Source organism: Nannobrachium achirus, assembly GCF_963921795.1.
Source record: "Nannobrachium achirus genome assembly, chromosome: 20".
In the NCBI taxonomy this organism is placed as follows: domain Eukaryota; kingdom Metazoa; phylum Chordata; class Actinopteri; order Myctophiformes; family Myctophidae; genus Nannobrachium; species Nannobrachium achirus.
This window is the reverse complement of record NC_137827.1, coordinates 24,393,152-24,413,483: the sequence shown is the minus strand read 5'-3', so window position 1 is coordinate 24,413,483 and position 20,332 is coordinate 24,393,152. Positions and strand designations below refer to the sequence as shown.

The following is a 20,332-nucleotide window of genomic DNA, read 5'->3' as shown; positions in this document are numbered from 1 at the left end:
TGAAAAATAGCAGATCTGCTATTTTTTTTTTTAATTGTGAAAATGTGTGCAAGAAACCTATGTTTCCATGTCAGTGAGTGGTGCTCAAACTTTTTCATGTCAAGGACCCCCAAAATGATATGTATTTGGCCACGGACCAATTGTTTTACAAATTTGCACACATTTTCACGACTTTTCAAAAATAGCAGATCTACAAGCTCGCAGCGCGGCACTCGGTGCTGCGCTGTGAGCTTGTATATCTGCTATTTTTCAATAGCTAAAGTCACTAGGGCCCCTCCACCTTGGGCCCTAGTAACTCAGTCCCACTTTACCCCCCCTTGTGACGCCTCTGGGAGCGGGGGGGATTTGCGCACCTCTCGCTCCACACTCGGCTCCACCGTCACGTAGCGTGTCTGAAACACTTTCTCTTTTGCCACAAATGCCTTAAATACGTTAAAGCGCCCGCTCCGGCTCGCTCCCCACTCCGCTCCCACTCTACTCGGCTTGTATGCTCTGCTAGCAGCAGGTCAAGTAGACATTCAAGAACATGGCTGAACATCTTGTTGCTCTCAGACAGTATGGTTAAGCCTGGTTTATACCTGGTTGCACGCCAGTGTCGTGCACCGGATATAGGAGATCTACAACTTCACAATGCGTCGTCGCAGCTTGGCGCGTTGTGAGTATAAATCGGGCATAAGGTCACAGTAACGGTAGCAGAGTGCATGAACGGGGCTCACAGAAACCGGTCCTGAACCCAAGACCCATAGCTGGTAGTCGCAGATGCTTTCTGAAGCCTGATTTATACTAAGTTGCGTGGCAGTGTACTGAAAATAGCCGATCTATAAGCTCACAAAGCGTCGCTATTTATTGCGAGTGGCGCCTGTGCGCAAAAGTATAAATCAAGCATAACGATACCCCAGCATCCTTTTTGTAGGGAATATGCTGCTGGAAAAACAGCATATGGAAAAGAATGCCCTCTTGCATGGAATGGTACCCTTAAGCCCCCTTACCCCCCACCCCCTGTTGTGTGTTGTGTTTTCTGGGTGATAACTGTGTTAGAAAGTTTGTGTGCTTGTATTACTATACTTGTGAGGGCCAAATATCCCCACTGGTACTGTAGAACAGTAGTGGTTAACCTGTGGGTTGATTTGGGGGGTCGCCAGATGATTAACTTAATGTGCAACATTGTTTTCTCTCCCAACAGCAAACAAACCAACATAAAGTTTAAGTGTATCTGCACATTTCTAAAGTGACAATTTAAGGACTTTTTAATACCTCTAAAATGACATATTAAACATTGGCCAAATTGACAAATATTAGAGGCAGAAATAGTACTGTGTTATACAAAATGTAATTCCTCAACTCTTAGGGTCAGGGTGGGGGGGGTCCCCAGTTAAAATGTGATTATTTTGGGGGTCGCAGCAGAGAACCACTGCTGTAGAATTTGAGAGAGAGACCTCACAAGAGTAATGGCATTCATAAAACCAGCATAGTAATACAAAACCAGCGTGTGAGAGGGAGTGAGCGCGGTGGTTCCACCGATGGCGCACGGCGATGCACGCTTTTAACACTGAGTTGTGACTTCCTGCCAGCACCAAGATAGAGAAGGAGAAGAAGGAGCACGCCAGGCAGCACGGAATGATCCGGACCGAGATCAGCGGGGCGGAGATCGCCGAGGAGATGGAGAAGGAGAGGAGGTTTTTCCAGCTCCAGATGTGTGAGGTTCGTTGTTTGCACTCCGCCACATTAAAAGGGACCACAGTGGAAATACGCTGCTGGCTTTATTGCATTTTTTTAAATGGTGGGGCCTATATGGTATGTATCTGTCTGTACACATATAGGGGCGGCATAGCTCAGGGGTAGAGAAACCGACATTAGAGCACGAAGGGTTACCGAAAGGTTCCCAGTTCGAATCCGGGCTCCCCCTGAGTTAATGTTGAAGGGAGACTCTGAACCATGTGTGTGCCTTGCATGGTTTCCTCTGCCATCGGTGTATGAATGTGTGTGTGAATGGGTGAATGTAATGCACAATCTCTGTAAAGCGCCTTGGATAAAAGCGATATATAAATGCACCATTTACCATTTACACAATATTCATTGGCAATAAAGATGTAAAAGTCGTGACTGATGTGATGACTGAAGCCTTGCATTTTCAGTGAATGAATTGATAGGTATTTGGCCACAGACCCCCATTTGAAAATATGTTGTGCCAGGGACAGAAGAAGTGTTTACATTTGTCAACATCTCAGTGCATCTCAGGTATAAAATTAGAAAATAAGTTTTACTCCAGTGGCTATTTTTTTTATGAAGCAGTACCTGGAAGAGGGCTTTTACTTTGTAGTGCGATGGTATAGTGTACGATTACAGGGCTGTATTCATTTCAGATGGTGCATAAATAATGACCTTTGAAGTGCAATTTTGACCTGTGACTGAACTTGTGTTCACAGTATCTCCTCAAAGTAAACGAGATCAAGATCAAGAAGGGAGTGGACCTGCTGCAGAACTTGATCAAGTACTTCCATGCACAGTGCAAGTAAGATGAGCGCACGCACGCACGCACGCACGCACGCACGCACGCACGCACGCACGCACGCACGCACGCACGCACGCACGCACGCACGCACGCACGCACGCACGCACGCACGCACGCACGCACGCACGCACACACACACACACACACACACACACACACACACACACACACACACACACACACACACACACACACACACACACACACACACACACACACACACACACACACAGCTCAGGACTTGCATAGTCCTGGCGGGAGATGCACTAATGTAGTCATTCTCAAGGGCTCCCAGTTTGATAGGCATTACCATTTTTTTTTCTCTTTTACTTCTTGGACCTGGGACATGTCAAATCCTCAGTTTTAATTTAACTCTGAGAGTTGCAGACCTATATGGGTCCATTTGGTTCCCAACTATCAGTCATTTAGCTCAGGGCCCCTTGGAATCCTCTCACTGCACTAATGTCAATTATACAACAGGTAGTTCCGACAAAGCAATATGATTGGTTGAAATAGCTATCTACCCGTGATGGTAATAATGAGCATTATGGAACAGGTTTCACATTTCTATCGAATATCTTAATTACAATGAAAAAAATGAAGTTGATGTGTTATTTTGTTTAATCGCAATATTACACTCAAGCGTTGTGCCTTATCTTGATTATCGGCACTTCAGCAATGCCTACGGAACTCGCCTGTCGGCTCATTCTTGCAGCAACGCTGGCGTGCCGATATTCATGATAAAGCACACCCTCTCGTGTAATATTGCTTAAATCAAATCTCCCTTTTGCTTTTCAGTCTTGGCTTATTGTTTTAGTCTTTGCTAAATTCTTTGCCTTTTAACTTTTTTCTCTCATAATAAAGTTGTTTATTTTGTTTATTATTTGTTTTGTAAAGCGACTTTGGTAAGTGTGATGTATTATAATGTACATCCTGTTTACAGTTTCTTTCAGGATGGACTGAAAGCAGTGGACAACCTGAAGCCATACATAGAGAAATTGGCGACAGACATGCACACGGTGAGTGCACCTCTTTCTAGGGCTTTCACAACTAGTGTTTTTTACAGATCGACTAGTTGATGCCACTGGTAGTCAACTAGTCGATTAGTCGTTAAACTATTATTTAATAATAAAGACGTCTTTTCACAGCAGCCACGTTACCATGACAACTTATACTCACACAAACCCACGTGTGCACGTTACCGCAACATAACACAGCATTTAACAATTGCCACATCCATTGTAGCTGCTATTAGTCGGAGGCCTTAGGGAGATAGAATGGTCATTTCGTGCTAATCAGTCTAAAAGTGCCAAATTTTGCACAGATGTAGCCAAGGGCATGCTATAATGATGTAGCTAGGGCGCCCGAGTTGGCGACCTTCGGGCAAGCGGCCAAACCAAGTTGGGCTCCCATCGACTTTCTATACAGGAGGAAAATACTTTTTTTTTCTGGGTATTTAAGTAGGATGTGAGGGGTCTAACTAGGGGTTTGTCATGATGCTGAATCCATTGCAAGCATTTGTTTTGCACAAAAACCATTCCTTGGGCTACAAATGGCCCCAGAAAACGATGGTTTAGTGATGAAAAGTGATGACTCATCAACTTGTGATGACTCATCACAGTTTTGTGGGCGTTGAAAGATAGAACAATACTATTTACTACTAGGGGATGCAGAAAGAGTTGTCAACTGTCTCTTATCTGAACAGTAGGAGAGGATTCACAGAAGCTTCAGTGCTGTTTTCTGGGAACATCAGCAGTTCCAGCAAATATGTGACCTTTACATTTCATTTCCTCACGACAGATAAAGCAAGTGCAGGATGAAGAGAGGAGGCAGCTTTCTCAGCTAAGAGATGTCCTAAAAACAGCACTACAGGTGGAACAGAAGGAGGTAGGACACACACACACATACAGTACACACACACACACACACACACACACACACACACACACACACACACACACACACACACACACACACCAACTCTCAGGCTCTCTCTCTACGACCTTTCAATGTCAAATAACATGTCACATGCTCATAAATCGGCTTTTGAAAACTGTTATGTATTGTTAATAATGCAAGCCTTCTAAACTCTTATCTTTTTCCTTAAAGGGAAACTTTTAACTGATTTTTAACCGAAATCCAATTTTTCTGATGTGAGGAGATAATAGTGTGTCAAAGAAATACCCTATGTCCTCTGTGTACAGGTACTTCTTTGGATTTAGGTTTTTAAAACCTGCAAAGTTTCCCTTTTAATTGCTTTTTGGTATAATGCCACCGTTCTAATGTGTTTCTTTATATATCCGTTGAAAACAATTTAGCAAACAATCACAAGTTTGACTTGTGGTGATTCTGGTGAAATAAATTAAGTTCCTCTGAAAATGTATATGCTGCACATTGCTATGAATTGCTATTTTCCATTTTCCTATTTGAATTCCCGGTTGTCTAATGATTGAGGTGTTTTAAACATGCTGCTGAAACTGCAGCAGTTCATGGTCTCATCTGAAAAAATGCTCTTTTCTCACCCCACCCCCCAAAACCCCCACCCCCACTGCCTCCATCTTTTGTGAACCAAGCCTAGGAGAGTAAGTGGCTTTCTAAAGAAAAACCCTTTCTGTGATTTGCTTTTTCATTGTGCTGCTTTTCTTTGCTTTTCTTTCTTTGCTTTTCCTTGATTTTAATGTTTATTATTCTTAATTTGTTTAGTGCACATCGTCGTTGTCAGGTGAAAACCTTGTATGTCCAAAACCGTTTGGTTTTGCATTTATCATTTTAAATATGATTTAATCTAGTGAAAACAGCCGATCTACAAGCACACAACGCCTCGCACCGCGAGGCGGTGTGTGCTTGTAGATCGGCTGTTTTCACTCCTTTTGTGCGACGGCCTTGCATGATGAAGCAGGGCTTTACTTTGCGAAAGAACGTACACATTTGAAACTCGGAGATACAAGGTTTCCGCCCGTCAACGACTATATGGTAGATGAGTCGTTCCATTTCTGATTATGTTATGCCAACAAATATGGAGTGTGTGTGTGTGTGTGTGTGTGTGCGTGCGCGCACGCGTACTTGTCCGTTCGTTCAAGCATAACATCTAATGTTCCAGTGCTTTGGGAGAACATACCGTATGTTCTCTTAGTCCAAATGCATTTTCCCATTGAGAAACTGGAAATTGTGAGAGCTCATCTTGTCTCTTCCTGTTGACGTTGTGCATGTAGTGATAACTGCAGTTAGCATACTGTACTCTGTCCCTGAAGCCCCTACAACCAGTCTTCAGAGGTCATCCCCTGCTTCCTGGAATGTTTCCTGACAGGAACTTGCATCATTCGTGATAAATCTCTGGTCTTCGTTTGGGCCAATCTCTGGTCCTTGCTCTGACATTAGCGATGAGTCTTGGGAGAAAAAAAACCCCCTCCCCATTTCCCCTCCCCATAATTGTTATTTAGTGTAGAGTGAAAACAGGAGGGGGCCTAGAAAAGAGCCCTGGGGTGCTCCTGGTCAAATAAGTATAGGGTTTAAGAGGTTAAACGCTCAGGTCGGTCGGTGGTCAAGTAGTTGTTTGGTTAAAAGCAAGGAGCAGAGCATAGCCATAGATAAGAGAGGAGCTTGCGTCATAATCACTAGCTGTACTATAACAATAAATACCAGGCCTGCCAATGGCATCTTGACTCTATAATAATCATATTGACAGAACATATCATCATAAGGCCAAGGGAGAACAACATGATATGACAGAAGGGCATGACCTAACAGTGAATGTAAGAGAATTATTCTGCAACAGATAGAGTATCTTTGTGGCATTCTCTCCTACACATGGTCCAATGTGTAATAGTACAATTAGGGATGGGACGATATGAAAATGTCATATCACGATTATTGTGACAAAAGAAATTTCGCAATTTAGGATATAATCGCGATAATCAAAATCCATTATCCTGGGGCGGAACATTTGCCAAAAAATAGCAGGTCTACAAGCTCACAACGCGTCGCAAACGTTTGATAGAGAGTGAAAAAAGTAACTTTTACCAATAGAGGGTTTAAATGGTGCCGGATATGCAGCTCAGCAAATGAAAGGTGAATTGATCCCAGTGCATGACGGAGGACGATGTCACGATAAATTAAATCTCCACAATACGATTATCGTGGATCACGATAAACGATAATATCGCTTATCGTCCCATCCCTAGCACAGTACGTCACTGAATCCTAACAGGAAAGCTTGTCATTGATAACTGGTTCTGCAGGTCGTAGGTGCAGTCAGGTCAAGGAGAAGGCAGGAAGTCTCACCCTTGACACCCTTGACCTCAAAGTTTAGATATAATGACACCAAAGAAAATGTATAGAATCTTTAATTTGGAAATTGGTTATGCAAGCCTAATTATTTTAATTCTTTTTTGATTAGATGCTTTTTCCAGGTCCATTTTTTAATTAAGTCAGATGTATATCGTCGTTGTCGGGTGGAAACCTTGTATCAATGTCCAAAACCGTTCGTTTTGTATGTATCATTTAAAAAAATATTTGAACTAGTGAAAACAGCCGATCTACAAGCAAACAACGCCTCGCGGTGCGAGGCGTTGTGTGCTTGTAGATTAGCTGTTTTCCCTACTTTTGAGCAACAGCCTTGTATGACGAAGCAGGGCTTTATTTGCGAAAAAGAATGTACACATTTGAAACTTGGAGATACTGTACAAGGTTTCTGCCTGACAGTGACGATATGTTTACGGTACATTCTCTCAGGTGCTAAGCCAGGTTGTTTGTGGACCTTGGTATTGAACTGTAAATTGAGCGTGGAGATCAAAATGAGATGCTAGAAGGATAATTGCTACTTGATGATTAGGCAAAACCAAATGATAGAAGATTCAGTCTCTACTAAAAAACAAACGCATCTGAAATATATTCATGTCATAGATGAAATTACTTTAAGATATTATTCCTAGATTTTGGAATGGATGACCAGAAATCTTTGTGTGTGTGTGTGTGTGTGTGTGTGTGTGTGTGTGTGTGTGTGTGTGCGTGCGTGCGTGTGTGTGTGTGTGTGTGTGTGAGAGTGAATGAATGACAATTTTATTTCCGTGTCATGCCACAATTTGGCCCATCCCATATGGGATTATATGACACATTAGACATCAAAGGTACAACTGACATCAATAGTCCTTCCGGCGTTCACACTACGCCCTTGTTATAAATTAACAAATCCATAAACATGAGTACAATGCATCACAAACAAAATAGCTCAAATAAGACAATGCTATTTTGTGTGTCTGTGTGTGTGTGTGTTACCCAGGATTCACAGGTTCGACAGAGTGCCACGTACAGCCTGCACCAGCCGCAGGGCAACAAGGAGCATGGCACAGAGCGCAGCGGGCACCTCTATAAGAAAAGCGATGGGTAGGCTTACACAATAGACACGAATAGACTAAGCTTGTTTGCTTTTTACACGCAATAAGTCAACCTAACCCTAATGAAATGCATAAAAAAAAACAAGAAAACCCATATAGTTTAGATCTAGATCTTGTTTACTGGAAGACCATAATGTTAAAATCTGCTGCTGATGATGGACATGACATGACATCACAGGATAGGCCCACATGACGTCTCATCAATATATTGTCCAATCAGAAAACATACAGGGGACATACAACTTTTGACCGGTAGGTAATGAGTATTTGATGGCCTGTCCATTTTGCGTGGACATACTGTACACACAAAAGCCATGTATTTGAGCGGCTAGCACCGCTCAAAATGTATCCTCAGTGATTTTTTAGCTTTGCTAAACCGCTCCTACATCTGGCTTTGTGTGTTAGTCCATCGTTATGTCCGCCCCGCAGAGCTTGGCATTGGCCAAGCTATTGATGGCAAATAAACAGAACCTGGTCCAGCAACCTCACACATGTACACTGTAAAATCACATGTATTCCTTAAACCTTAGGGTTGACTGGTATCCCTCAGGGCTCTATACTAGTGTCCTTTTTGTATTTTGAGCAATGCTCCTGGAAGGAGCCAAGCTCCAACATCTGTCTTTGTCCGGTTCCCCCAAAATGTCCGGGCCCTAAAGCAAACTGAGGCGTGGCCCACATCTGGTCTAGATATTGCCTACATCTTGGCACAAACGTCTCAAAGTTTGTTTTACGCCCAGGGTCCCATTGGCCGGGGCTTGATGAGATTTACTCATAAATAGCACCGCTCGGGGCGCCCGCTGGCCTACTGGTCCAGGCGCAAACCACTTAGGCATTGCCACATAGGCATGGATGCCTGGCGGCGTCGCCGGTTCAATTCCCGACCCGGACGACCATTTCCGCATGTCACTCCCCGTCTCTCCCCCCATTTCCTGTCAGTCTGCTGTCCTATCAATAAAGGCATAATAAAAGCCCTCCCAAAAAACGAATAAAAATGGTTGGGTATATTTGGTTGGGTTTGATTTCCTTATTAGTCCTGTGTACGTGGGGGAAATTCTGTCTTCAGTTTCACCCAGCTGATGGCTTCTCACATGGTTATGATGAGTGCTCGGCTGGGAGTGGTGTTAGGGGTTATGTATCTTGCTCAAGGACACTTTGACACATAACCTGGGGCCAGGAGGCGATTGCCAGACAGCCTCTCTCTGCCACATTAAGCTGTGGCCGCCTTCCTATTCCCCCTTTCCATTTGTTAAATTAACAGAGCAGGTATAAAGTAGGCAAGGACCGTTTGCAGAGCTTTGACTCAGACCGTGTGTCATCATGGATAATGCATGTGCTCTGCATATCAATGAGACATCACAGGTTACACGTTGGTCACGCTCAATATTTCATCAGCTCTGTCTGAGCTCACCGTGTCATTGTGCATGTGTGCATGCGTGCATACTAAACCAATGCCTGTTGTCTGTCACAGGTTAAGGAAAGTGTGGCAGAAGAGAAAGTGCACGGTGAAGAACGGATACCTTACCATTTCACACGGAACGGTAAGCACAGCGTTTGGCTTGTACACAGGGGTTTAACCCCTATTGTGAGGATGAACCAATCAGCACGGTGAAACACCTCAAGTGTTAGTTTCATTCGGAGAGTGTACAATGTGGTCCAAATGTGTTAAATTAATGTATCTGTAATGAGGAACTAATTTGTACCAATATGCATGTTGAAGTATGTTCATACAGTATAACTAGCACATCAGCAGTGATTGAAGGTGGTCTCCCTATTCTGTCATTGAGAAATGTAGACCCTAGTGTCAGGACTGTATTGATGTACTGATTGACAAGTAGTACCGCCACCAAGCTTATATGCACAATGGGCCCGATTTGTCGTAAATATAGTGTAAATAAAGTGTCTAAATCTGGCTTATATTTATGTCTTACCTTTGAAATCCCAGACAAAAAAAAACATTGCTGAATCTGACCCCTAACTTGGGAATTGTCATAAATGCTGGTAAGATCAAAATATGGGTGTAATTTGGCCGTAAACTGCTTGATGAATCGGGCCCAAAATCTCCGCTAGACCAAGCAGGAATTCCATCTTGTAAGACTGTCAGTAATTGGGTCTCCCATGTGGGAGACGTGGGTTCAAATCCAGAGTAGGACATGATTGCAGCTTCAACACTGAGGATTTCACAGTGAAAGAAACACAGCTGTGATGCTAAAGCCTCTCTGGTTCTGATAGCATTTCAGCTTACCTACAGTAGATTCAAAGTCTCCTGGCCTCTAGCTCTGCTCCCCAACCTCCCATTATGCTCATTAGCTGTGAATACATTAACACAGCTAGAGCGCAGAGACCACGCGCTAATGCGTTTGCATACCGCATGCATCACTGTTGCCTCCGTTAAATCAGCAGAGCTGCACTCTGCTAGATCTGCTAGATCAGTGGTTCTCAACCTATGGGTCATTATTTTGGGGGGTCCCCAGATGATTAGCTTAATATGCAACATTGTTTTCTCACTCAACAGTAAACAATTCAACATACAGTTTAAGGGAATAGAGGGTATCTATCTGCACATTTCTAAACTGACAATTTAAGGACTTTTTAATACCTCTAAATTAAACATTAGCCAAATTGTGAAATATTAGAGGCAGAAATTGTGAAAATAGCCGATCTCTATGCTCACAACGCCTCGCAACGCCAGTTAAAATATGATTGTTTTGGGGGTCGCGGCCTGAAAGGGTTGAGAACCACTGTGCTAGATCAATATGCACACTGCTTTATCTGCTATCCTCCCGTAACATGTTCTAATATCTCTCTCTCTCTCTCTCTCTCTCTCTCTCTCTCTCTCTCTCTCTCTCTCTCTCTCTCTCTCTCTCTCTCAGGCTAACCGGCCACCAGCTAAACTCAACTTGCTTACGTGCCAGGTGAAACACAACCCAGAAGAGAAGAAGAGCTTTGACCTCATATCTCGTAGGTTTCTCTCTCCATCTCCATCTCTCTCTCTCTCTGTCTCTCTCTCTCCCTGTCACGGAGAGTGCAGAAAATGGGCGACCTACAAGCTCGAAATGCTTGGTGTATGGCATGTCGTACAATTAAATAGATTTGTGTAAAAACTCCTGCTCCGGACAGTGCTATACACAGTAAAGGCATGTAAGGCATGTATAAAGGTCTGAAAAGTATTTCGAGTGTACTGTTTCAGACGTATGATTCTCACTGACCAGTGGTGGAAAAAGTACACATTTTATACTTAGGTAAAAGCATCAATACTGTAGAAATGTATTGTATTTGGATCCGAGATGTAGTGGACAAGAAGTAAAAGTATTGGAATTGGAAATACTCAATTACAAATATCTCAAAGATGTACTTAAGTACAGTACTTAAGTAAAGGTACTTAGTTACTTTACACCACTGTCACTGTCCTGTCAGCTGGTTGGATGCTTCTCTGTAGGGAACATCTTCTCACTTCATTTCAGTCCTTTTTGATTAACGCCCTGTCCACCCCCCAATCCTCTCTTCTTCTCCTCTACCTACCTTCTCTTCCCTTTTTTCCATCACCCGTTCCTTTCTTTTAGATGACAGGACGTATCACTTCCAGGCAGAGGACGACCCAGACTGTCAGATGTAAGTGCCTGTTCCTTCCTGCGTGTGCGTGTGCGTATGCGTGCGCGCGTGTGTGTGTGTGTGTGTGTGTGTGCGCGCGCGCGTGTCTGTCTGTTGTGTGCCTAAGTGCATCCTGTTTACCACGTCGGACACCTTCCAGTGAGTGACAACCCACACACTTCCTACCTCACACCCTGATGTTCTTGACTTCCCACCTCCTGCCTGTTCTGTCTGTTAACTACAGTACATACTATTCCTCCTTCCCTTAGCAATTTCAGTCATCTCACTCCCTTCTCTCTAGCTCAGTGGTTCTCTACCTTTTCAGGCCGCGACCCCCGAAATAATCATATTTGAACAAGTGACCCCCCATCCTGACGAGCACTAAGAGTTGAGGCATTACATTTTCTATATAACACACGGTTCTATTGTGAAAATAGCAGATCTACATAATCACAATGTGAGTATCTAGATTTGCTATTTTCACAATTTCTGCCTCTAATATTTGACAATTTGGCCAAAGTTTAATTTGTTATTTTAGAGGTATTAAAATGTCCTTAAATTAAATTGTCAAATGTGCAGATACCCTCTATACACTTAAACTTTATGTTGGTTTGTTTACTGTTGAGTGACAAAACAATGTTGCACATTAGGTTAATCATCTGGGGCAGGGGTTTTCAAAGTGGGTGACGGGGCACCCTGGGGTGCCGTGACGGCAGTCCAGGGGTGCCTTGAGATAATTTTATATTTGGAATTTATTTGGACACTTATTTAGTATAATTTCGTCATTGTCGGGTTGAAACCTTTTATGTCCAAAACTCTTTGTTTTGCATTTATCATTTTAAAAATGATTTAAACTAGTGAAAACAGCCGATCTACAAGCAGGGCTTTACAGGACTACTTTGCGAAAAAACGTACACATTTGAAACTTGGAGATACAAGGTTTCTGCCCGACAGTGACGATTTTAAACGTACAAAGTCAGTTCTAAATAAAATGGCTATTATCTCAACGTTTTCCTCGCAACATAATCGCTAAAATATGGCATAAATATAAGGTGTTGGAAGTGAAAATTATGCATATAATGTATGGGTGCCTCGGAAGAAAATAATATTTATAGGGGTGTCCTGAGCCAAAAAAGTTTGGGAACCCCTGATCTGGGGACCCCCCAAAATAATGTGGGGACCCCCCTGGGGGTCCCGACCCACAGGTTGAGAACCCCTGCTCTAGCTTGTAGTCCTTCCCCTAGTCTTATTGAGCGGTGGTCACACCGTCTCCATAGCGTGGCCGTGTGTGTATCCGTGTATGTATGTATGTATGTGTGTGTGTCTGTCTGTCTGTCTGTCTGTCTGTCTGTATGTAGCCTGAGGTGTATGTAGCCTGCTATACCTTTTCTGACCAATGTCAAACATGTTAAAGGAGGGGCGCTGTTGTTCAGGCCAGGCCAGGCACACTCACACTCACATTCATACACACACACACACACACACACACACACACACACACACACACACACACACACACACACACACACACACACACACACACACACGTAGCCTCCACCGCTCAGTTCACACAAGTGTGATTTTTACTTTTTTTACATTACTCTCCTCGTCATCGACATTGCCTTACTGTATATTTTTCTTCTCCTCTCTATGCCGACCCTCTCCCTCCCTCTCTCTCCCTCCCTCTCTCTCCCTCCCTCCCTCTCTCCCTCCTTGCCTGCTCCCTCCCAGTTGGATCTCAGTGCTGCAGAACAGTAAAGAGGAAGCATTAAACCAGGCCTTTAAGGGAGACCAGCACGTCGGGGAAAACAACATCGTGCAGGAGCTGACCAAGGCCATCTTGGCCGAGGTGAAGAGGATGACGGGCAACGATGTCTGCTGTGACTGCGGAGCTCCCAGTGAGTCCCCCCCCTAACACATGACATTGCCGCTGGTGGTTGGTGGCTGGTTGGAAGTTGTGCACACAGCGAAATATGTTCATGATATTTTGGGTTTGAGGATATCTGGCTCAGGACACCTTGGTCACATTTGTCATTTCTGTGCCTTGCCTTGTCTCTCTCCACATGTTAACTCAATTACTGCCCCAACCCCAGAATCCAGAGAAAAAGCTGGTGGTTCAGGTCGCTTCGCCCGAGAAACCAGAGAATTTAATTTGATTTAATTTATAAAAATAATCAAAAATCGGATTGCCGCTCCGGGGTAGTAACCTAGAGGTAGTGCTTCCTAAATAGAAGCCATTTCTCTGTACTGTTTCTGTTTCTGTTTGCTTGATTTGTAAACACTGCTGAGGCTAGAGAACGGGAGCTCGGATTTTTTTTCTTTTTTTTTTCCGCTAACCGCGTGCCCTCGCGTCATGCACGATCCGTGCACCATCGTGGACTATGGACACAAATTATGAAAGTACAAATGCCTTAACTATGAGCATAAAAAAGTATACATGGTATGGATGTAATATAATGCCAGCATGTGGGTGCAAAGCCACATGCATGTGGGTGAAAGCCACGCTTGGTGGGGTGGGAGTTACCGTGAGAGCAATGCTCTTAACTGCAAGGGGAAGGGAAGTGGTGCATCATTTTGTTTTGACCTCGGGGCTGCTTTCACCCTCAAAAGCACTTCAAACACTTAAACCCTGTGTGCTTTTTGACCGGGGTCCCCCAGGGGTCCATTCTTGGCCCACTCCTTCTCTTCCCCTTTACACCTAAATGTCTTCACTGAAAACAGCTGAGCTTGTAGATCTGCTATTTTTGCCAAAATGTTCGCCAATTATGAGACACACAACTGGGACACTGGGGTTTCAGTGATTAAAACCGGGTCATTTTGTTTGTTTTATCTACAGTATATATATAGCACATTGGTTGGCTAATAAAAAATGCTTGTATGTTTTTTTTTTTTATGAAAATTTCTACAAATCTTCAAATATAATATATTTTTTAAAGATATGTTTTGGGGCTTTTATGCCTTTATTGTTAGGACAGTAGAATGGCATGAAATGGGGAGAAAGAAAGGGAGGGACACGGAGCAAAGGTAGTCTGGATCGGGACTCGAACCTGCAACACGTTGTCATGCTACACTGAGCCTATATGTGGTATGTGCCTGGACCGGTAGGCCAGAGGGCACCCCAAATATAATATATATTTTTAAAGTGATCAGATCTTTGCTTCTGGAGCAAAATATTTTGAGATAAGGGTCCGTGGCCAAATACATCATTTTGGGGGTCCTTGACATGAAAGCTTTGAGAACCACCACTGACATAGCAAGTTTAGCAACATACTGTAGGTTCTTCTGAAAACTGTTTTAGATGATTTAGATCAGTGTTTCTCAAACTTTCAAATGTCAAGGTCTCCCCTTAACTCTGACAGTGTACAAATGGAACTCAAATGGACCCGTTAGGGTTCATTTGGTTCCATTTGTACACTGTCAGAGTTACAGACTAGTATGGGTCAATTTAGACCCCCATAAATGAACCCACAGAGTCCCTGGAATCCACTTTGAGAACCACTGATTTTAGATGACATTTGTAGAACTGGCCTCAGGTCTTAAAGGGTTAATTAAATCGTCCTCTGAATGAGAGATGGAAATTCGAGATAGATAGACCTATATCGATCCCACAGGGGAAACGCAGTCGTCAGTCAGATGCAGCGCAAGCATGCATGTATGTATGCCTGTATGTGTGTAGTGTGTACATACAGTCTAATTGTATGCACGCACACATTACATCTAGGCCAGTCTTTCTCACTGTTCAGCATTTTCACTTTCCGGCGACATTGCACGCGGGCGCTAAATGCCCTTGAGCCGGCTATTTTGGCTCCATGCAGCCTTGCGTCTCTCCATTGGGAGACATCATCGCAGTTTGCTAATGCACTTCAGAAAATAGCTCGCTTGTATCGCTGTCTGCCCAAGGACGCTGTGTCACACATCTATTGTACCTTCTGACGTCTCTCATCCCCTCATGTATCCTTTCTATTCGTCACCGATTCTCAACCAGTGGTCCACTGACCACCAGTCGTCCATGGCATCATTACAGGTGGTCCATGGGAAAATTATATATACAGTGTGTGTGTGTGTGTGTGTGTGTGTTTATATATATATATATATATATATATATATATATATATATATATATATATATATATATATACACATACATACACACACACACACACACACATACATACACCTTTGTTGAATGTATCAAAAGTGTTTAACCCATTTAGGAATTACTTAATGCTTTAACTATTGAAAAATAGCAGATATACAAGCTCACAGCACCGCTGCAAGCTTGTAGATGCTCACAGCGCTGCTGCGAGCTTGTAGATCTACTATGAGCTTGTAGATCTACTATTTTTGAAAAATCATGATTTTTTGAATGTCTGAATATATCTTTTTAAAAGCGAACATTTGTAACTCGAATATTTGCTACTGGGTGGTTCCTGGAACAACATATTTTGAGATGGGGGGTCTGCGGCCAAATGCATGTAATTTTCGGGGACATGAAAAGGTTTGAGAACCACTGATTTAGAAGAAGGATTTAGTTGACATTTCTAGAATCATGTCAAAAATATTCAAAGACTTGGGGCGCCTGCTGGCCTAGTGGTCAAGGCGCATACCACATACTAGGCTATGATGCCTACTGGCGTCGCCGGTTCGATTCCCGATCCGGACGACCTTTGCCACATGTCATTCCCTGTCTCTCTCCCCGTTCCTGTCAGTCTACTGTCCTATCAAATAAAGGCATAAAAAGCAAAAAAAAAAAAAAAAATCTTAAAAAATCTTCAAAGACTCACCATTTGCTCAAAAATAGCAGATCTACGAGTTCGCAGCAGGCACCGAGTGCCGTGCTGTGAACTTGTATATCTTGCTATTTTTCAATAGCTAAAGCAAAAATAATGGTTAAAGTTGTTCAAATCTAACATGACACAGATTGTCTAAATGGCTTAAATAATATTTCCAAAGTCCATCAAATGTAAGATGATTGTTCCCCTGTCTCCCTCCGTATCAGATCCTACATGGCTGTCCACCAACCTGGGCATCCTGACCTGTATAGAATGTTCAGGGATCCACAGAGAGCTGGGGGTTCACTACTCCAGGATCCAGTCTCTAACACTGGACGTACTCAGCACCTCAGAGCTCTTGGTAAGACATCACCGCAGTTCTCTCCTCCCTCAGTCACTTTAGTGACTCTGTCACTTTGTGACGAGGGACTGTTAAATTGTCTCACGTGCCTCCGCCTACTGCCACAGCACGTCTTGGGAAATCTAAATTCAATGAATGGGCTTGGACAGCGGAGCACATCAGCCCCCATTGCTTTGAAGACCAATTATGATAGCATTTGGATCCCCTAAAGGCTTTAAATTGGTTCTGTGAAGGTGATTTCTTTTTTTACTTTTCTGCATTGTTTCCACTTGGTTTTGGCCCATTCACCGAATTTAGATGTCACCAGACATAATCAGTAGGCGGAGATCTCGGATCGCCTGTCTATTTCTGAATTGTTTCTGAACATTTCCGCCTATAACAACTTGCCTGCAATAGATATGCCAGGTTGAAGGTGGTTAACAACAGAAGTGTTGGTGTTCACATTATTAATGGAGCGACTCACTCCACCGTATTGATTTTCCAATATAAAACTCTCCGGAGAGTTAGGGTGTACGAAGGGAGGTGAAATGAGGTAGAGGAGAAGAGGAGACGAACGCCCTTGGCCCTGTTCTCTGTCTCCCCTGGTGCATCAGCGAGACTTTAGCTCAGGGGTCTTTCAACGTTTTCAGGCCAAGGACCCCTTAGTTGAGTGAGAGATGAAGCAGGGACCCCCACAATCTATAGATTCCATATACCGTATTTTTCGGACTATAAGGCGCACTTAAAAGCCTTTAATTTTCTCAAAAAACTACAGTGCGCCTTATAGTCCAGTGCGCCTTATATATGGATCATTCATTGACATTGACATTCCCTTTAGCACAGCTCCATCTGTTTGATGCATAACGCAACGGTAGCGTCTATTATGTGCGCCTTATAGTCAGGTGCGCCTTATATATGAAAACAGTTTGAAAATAGACCATTCATTGACAGTGCGCCTTATAGTCAGGTGCGCCTTATAGTCCAGAAAATACTGTAGTTTCATTGTTTGACAGCACCAATCATCAGTGTATTTTGGATTCATGTCAATTTGTGTTTTCAGATATTTAACCACTTGAACAATGGTCAATACCTAATAAACTTGACCTTTGACTCTGTACTTAGTCTGCTCTTTTTCCCCTCTGCACCCCTCTGCACCAAACCTCGAAAATAGCAGATCTACAAGCTCACAACGCCTCGCAGCGCAAGGCGTTGTAGATCGGCTATTTTCGGCTAAAGTTCTCAGAATATGGACACTAGGGTTCAAGACGTTAACTCATTCTGTGCCAATGACTGCTTATGACGGTTTTTTTCCAATAGCCCTGTGTGCCAATGACGGCTTATGACGGTTTTTGTGTTTTTTACATAGAAAAAAAAAAAAAAAAAAAGAAAATCATTTTTTTTCTCTAAAGATGTCAAAATGACCTGAGATCAGAGAGATGCTTTTCTCTGTTTGTGTGTTCGCTCCCTCGTTTAGCTGATTGAGAAAATGTGTGTTCATGTGTGTCCATTCTAGTGGATGGACACTTTTTTTTCATTCAAACAGCTCTATCTCTGGAACCATTTGTCCGATTGCCAAAATTCTTTTTGCCACTGAATCACAACAACTGTGTCTGTTTCTGTGGGGGGAAAAAATTATAAAAAAAAAATCTTTTTTTTTCATTGCATAGTAAAGAAAAACATACAAAATCTCGGCACAGCTACCTTGGAGCCATTTTGGCATCTGGCACAGAATGCAAAAAAGGAGAAAAAAAAATGTTATCACTCAAAAGATTTGGAGGACCCCCTGTAGTAACTCTGAGGACCCCCTGTTGAAGACCCATGCTTTAGCCAAGGATGCTGCAGCAGACCTCCGGATCTCCGCTCCTCTCCAAATAGTTCACATTTTATTGGTCTTTTTCTAATCGCCGTTTGGGGTCGAGATTTACGCCCTGTGGGCTCCTTGGGATTAAATCCATCCCATGGTGATTGCTTCCCCCCCCCCTCCCCCCTCCTTGTTAGACGCCAGTCGTACTTGCCACAAAGAGAATTCCGTTATGCAATTCTTATTGTGATTCCCCTCTCTCCCTCCCTCTCTTAAAAACACACACACGTTCGCGCGCGCACACACACACACACACACACACACACACACACACACACACACACACACACACACACACACACACACACAATTTCGGAACTCTGCGCTCAAGGTTAGTGGCAAGGACATTGGGGAGTGCAGAAGACAGACAGGCTGCTCATTTACACTTAAATAGGCTGCGGTTACTCAGCTGTGTGTTTTGTGCTGCTGATGCATGCAACTTTTTTCACGTTCATTTGTTTTGTTTGTGCATGTGCGCATGGACATGCACGTGTGTGTGTGTGTGTGTGTATATGTGTTCTACAGCTGGCCAAGAATGTGGGGAATGCAGGATTTAATGAAATCATGGAGGCTTGCTTAACTGCTGAAGATGCGGTCAAACCCAACCCAGCCAGTGACATGTAAGTCGTCTCTGCAATTGCATCTCCCCCCACAGCTCCTCACTCACTAACCCTCAGTTCTACAGTGTCTGGCCTTGTTTGCTTCTTTCTTTTTCTCTCCTCATTTTACTTACTCCCAGGGGTCTTCAACGTTTTCAGGCCAAGGACCCCTTAGTTGAGAGAGAGAGAGAGAGAGAGAGAGAGAGAGAGAGATGCAGCAGGCACAATAATCAGTGTATTTTGGATGTCAATTTGTGTTTTCAGATATTTAACCACTTGAACTGTCAATACTTGACTTGACCTTTCACTCTGTACATAGCCTGCTCTTTTTCCCCTCTACACCAATGCTCTTTACCGAAAATAGCCCATCTACAAGCTCACAACGCCTCACAGCACGAGGCGTTGTGAGCTTGTAGATCTGCTATTTTTGGCTAAAGTTCTCAGAATATGGACGCTAGGGTTCAAGTGGTTAATATAAAAAGGAAAAAATGTTTCTGTCACACAAAGATTTGGAGGACCCCCTGGGGGTCCCGGACGCCCTGTTGAAGACCCCTGACTTATTCTATGAGGGCTCACATTACAGATAGCCACAGGAAATAGACTAGTGATATGTCCATTGACCCATTGGCACATTTGAACACGCATACGCTGACACGCATTCTCTCACACACACAAACACACTGGAAAGACATCAATAGATATAATTGATCTGCTGTAACTGAATAGCTGCATTCTCGTCCGCTATGCCTTCTATAAATCTGTGCGACTGCCTGACTGAATGTGTTGCAAAAATGCTTGCTCATGGTGGGGGAACCAACGTTTGGTCTCTGTTATCTACGTAAAGCGTCTTGAGACGACGTGTTGGGATTCAGCACTGCACTTGAATTGAATTCAGTCGGTGTCAGTGAGTCAGTCGAATCACATTCCTTTTTCTTTTTTTACATTTAGCCTTTGTAACATGTCCAAAACTAGGGATGCCGAGGTTAATGTTGTTAATGGCATTCCTCCTCATCATTCATGTCCGTTATGGGTAACGCTGCATGCTTTCCTGTCTTCCTCCTGGGGCGAGCAGGCAGGCGAGGAAAGACTTCATCACAGCCAAGTATACAGAGAAGCGCTTCTCCAGAAGGAAGTCTCCCGACATGACGTCCAGACTCCACACGCTCTGTGAAGCCGTCAAAGCCCGCGATATCTTCTCTCTCATCCAGGTGTACGCTGAGGGTGTGGACCTCATGGAGCCCATACCACTGGCCAACGGACATGTTAG

General features: G+C 43.5%; 1 protein-coding gene across 1 annotated transcript in view; it reads left to right on the top strand.

The window, feature by feature from the left end:
* asap2a (ArfGAP with SH3 domain, ankyrin repeat and PH domain 2a) overlaps positions 1–20,332 on the top strand; it is a 105,613-nt gene that overhangs the window by 73,839 nt on the left and 11,442 nt on the right. Inside the window, exons 6-17 of the mRNA XM_080750553.1 lie at positions 1,572–1,701; positions 2,427–2,512; positions 3,456–3,531; positions 4,313–4,399; positions 7,791–7,894; positions 9,374–9,443; positions 10,776–10,863; positions 11,466–11,514; positions 13,225–13,391; positions 16,493–16,626; positions 18,992–19,086; positions 20,138–20,327. Of these exons, the coding sequence (XP_080606679.1) occupies positions 1,572–1,701; positions 2,427–2,512; positions 3,456–3,531; positions 4,313–4,399; positions 7,791–7,894; positions 9,374–9,443; positions 10,776–10,863; positions 11,466–11,514; positions 13,225–13,391; positions 16,493–16,626; positions 18,992–19,086; positions 20,138–20,327 (1,276 nt within the window). The remainder of the gene's footprint in view (positions 1–1,571; positions 1,702–2,426; positions 2,513–3,455; positions 3,532–4,312; positions 4,400–7,790; positions 7,895–9,373; positions 9,444–10,775; positions 10,864–11,465; positions 11,515–13,224; positions 13,392–16,492; positions 16,627–18,991; positions 19,087–20,137; positions 20,328–20,332) is intronic.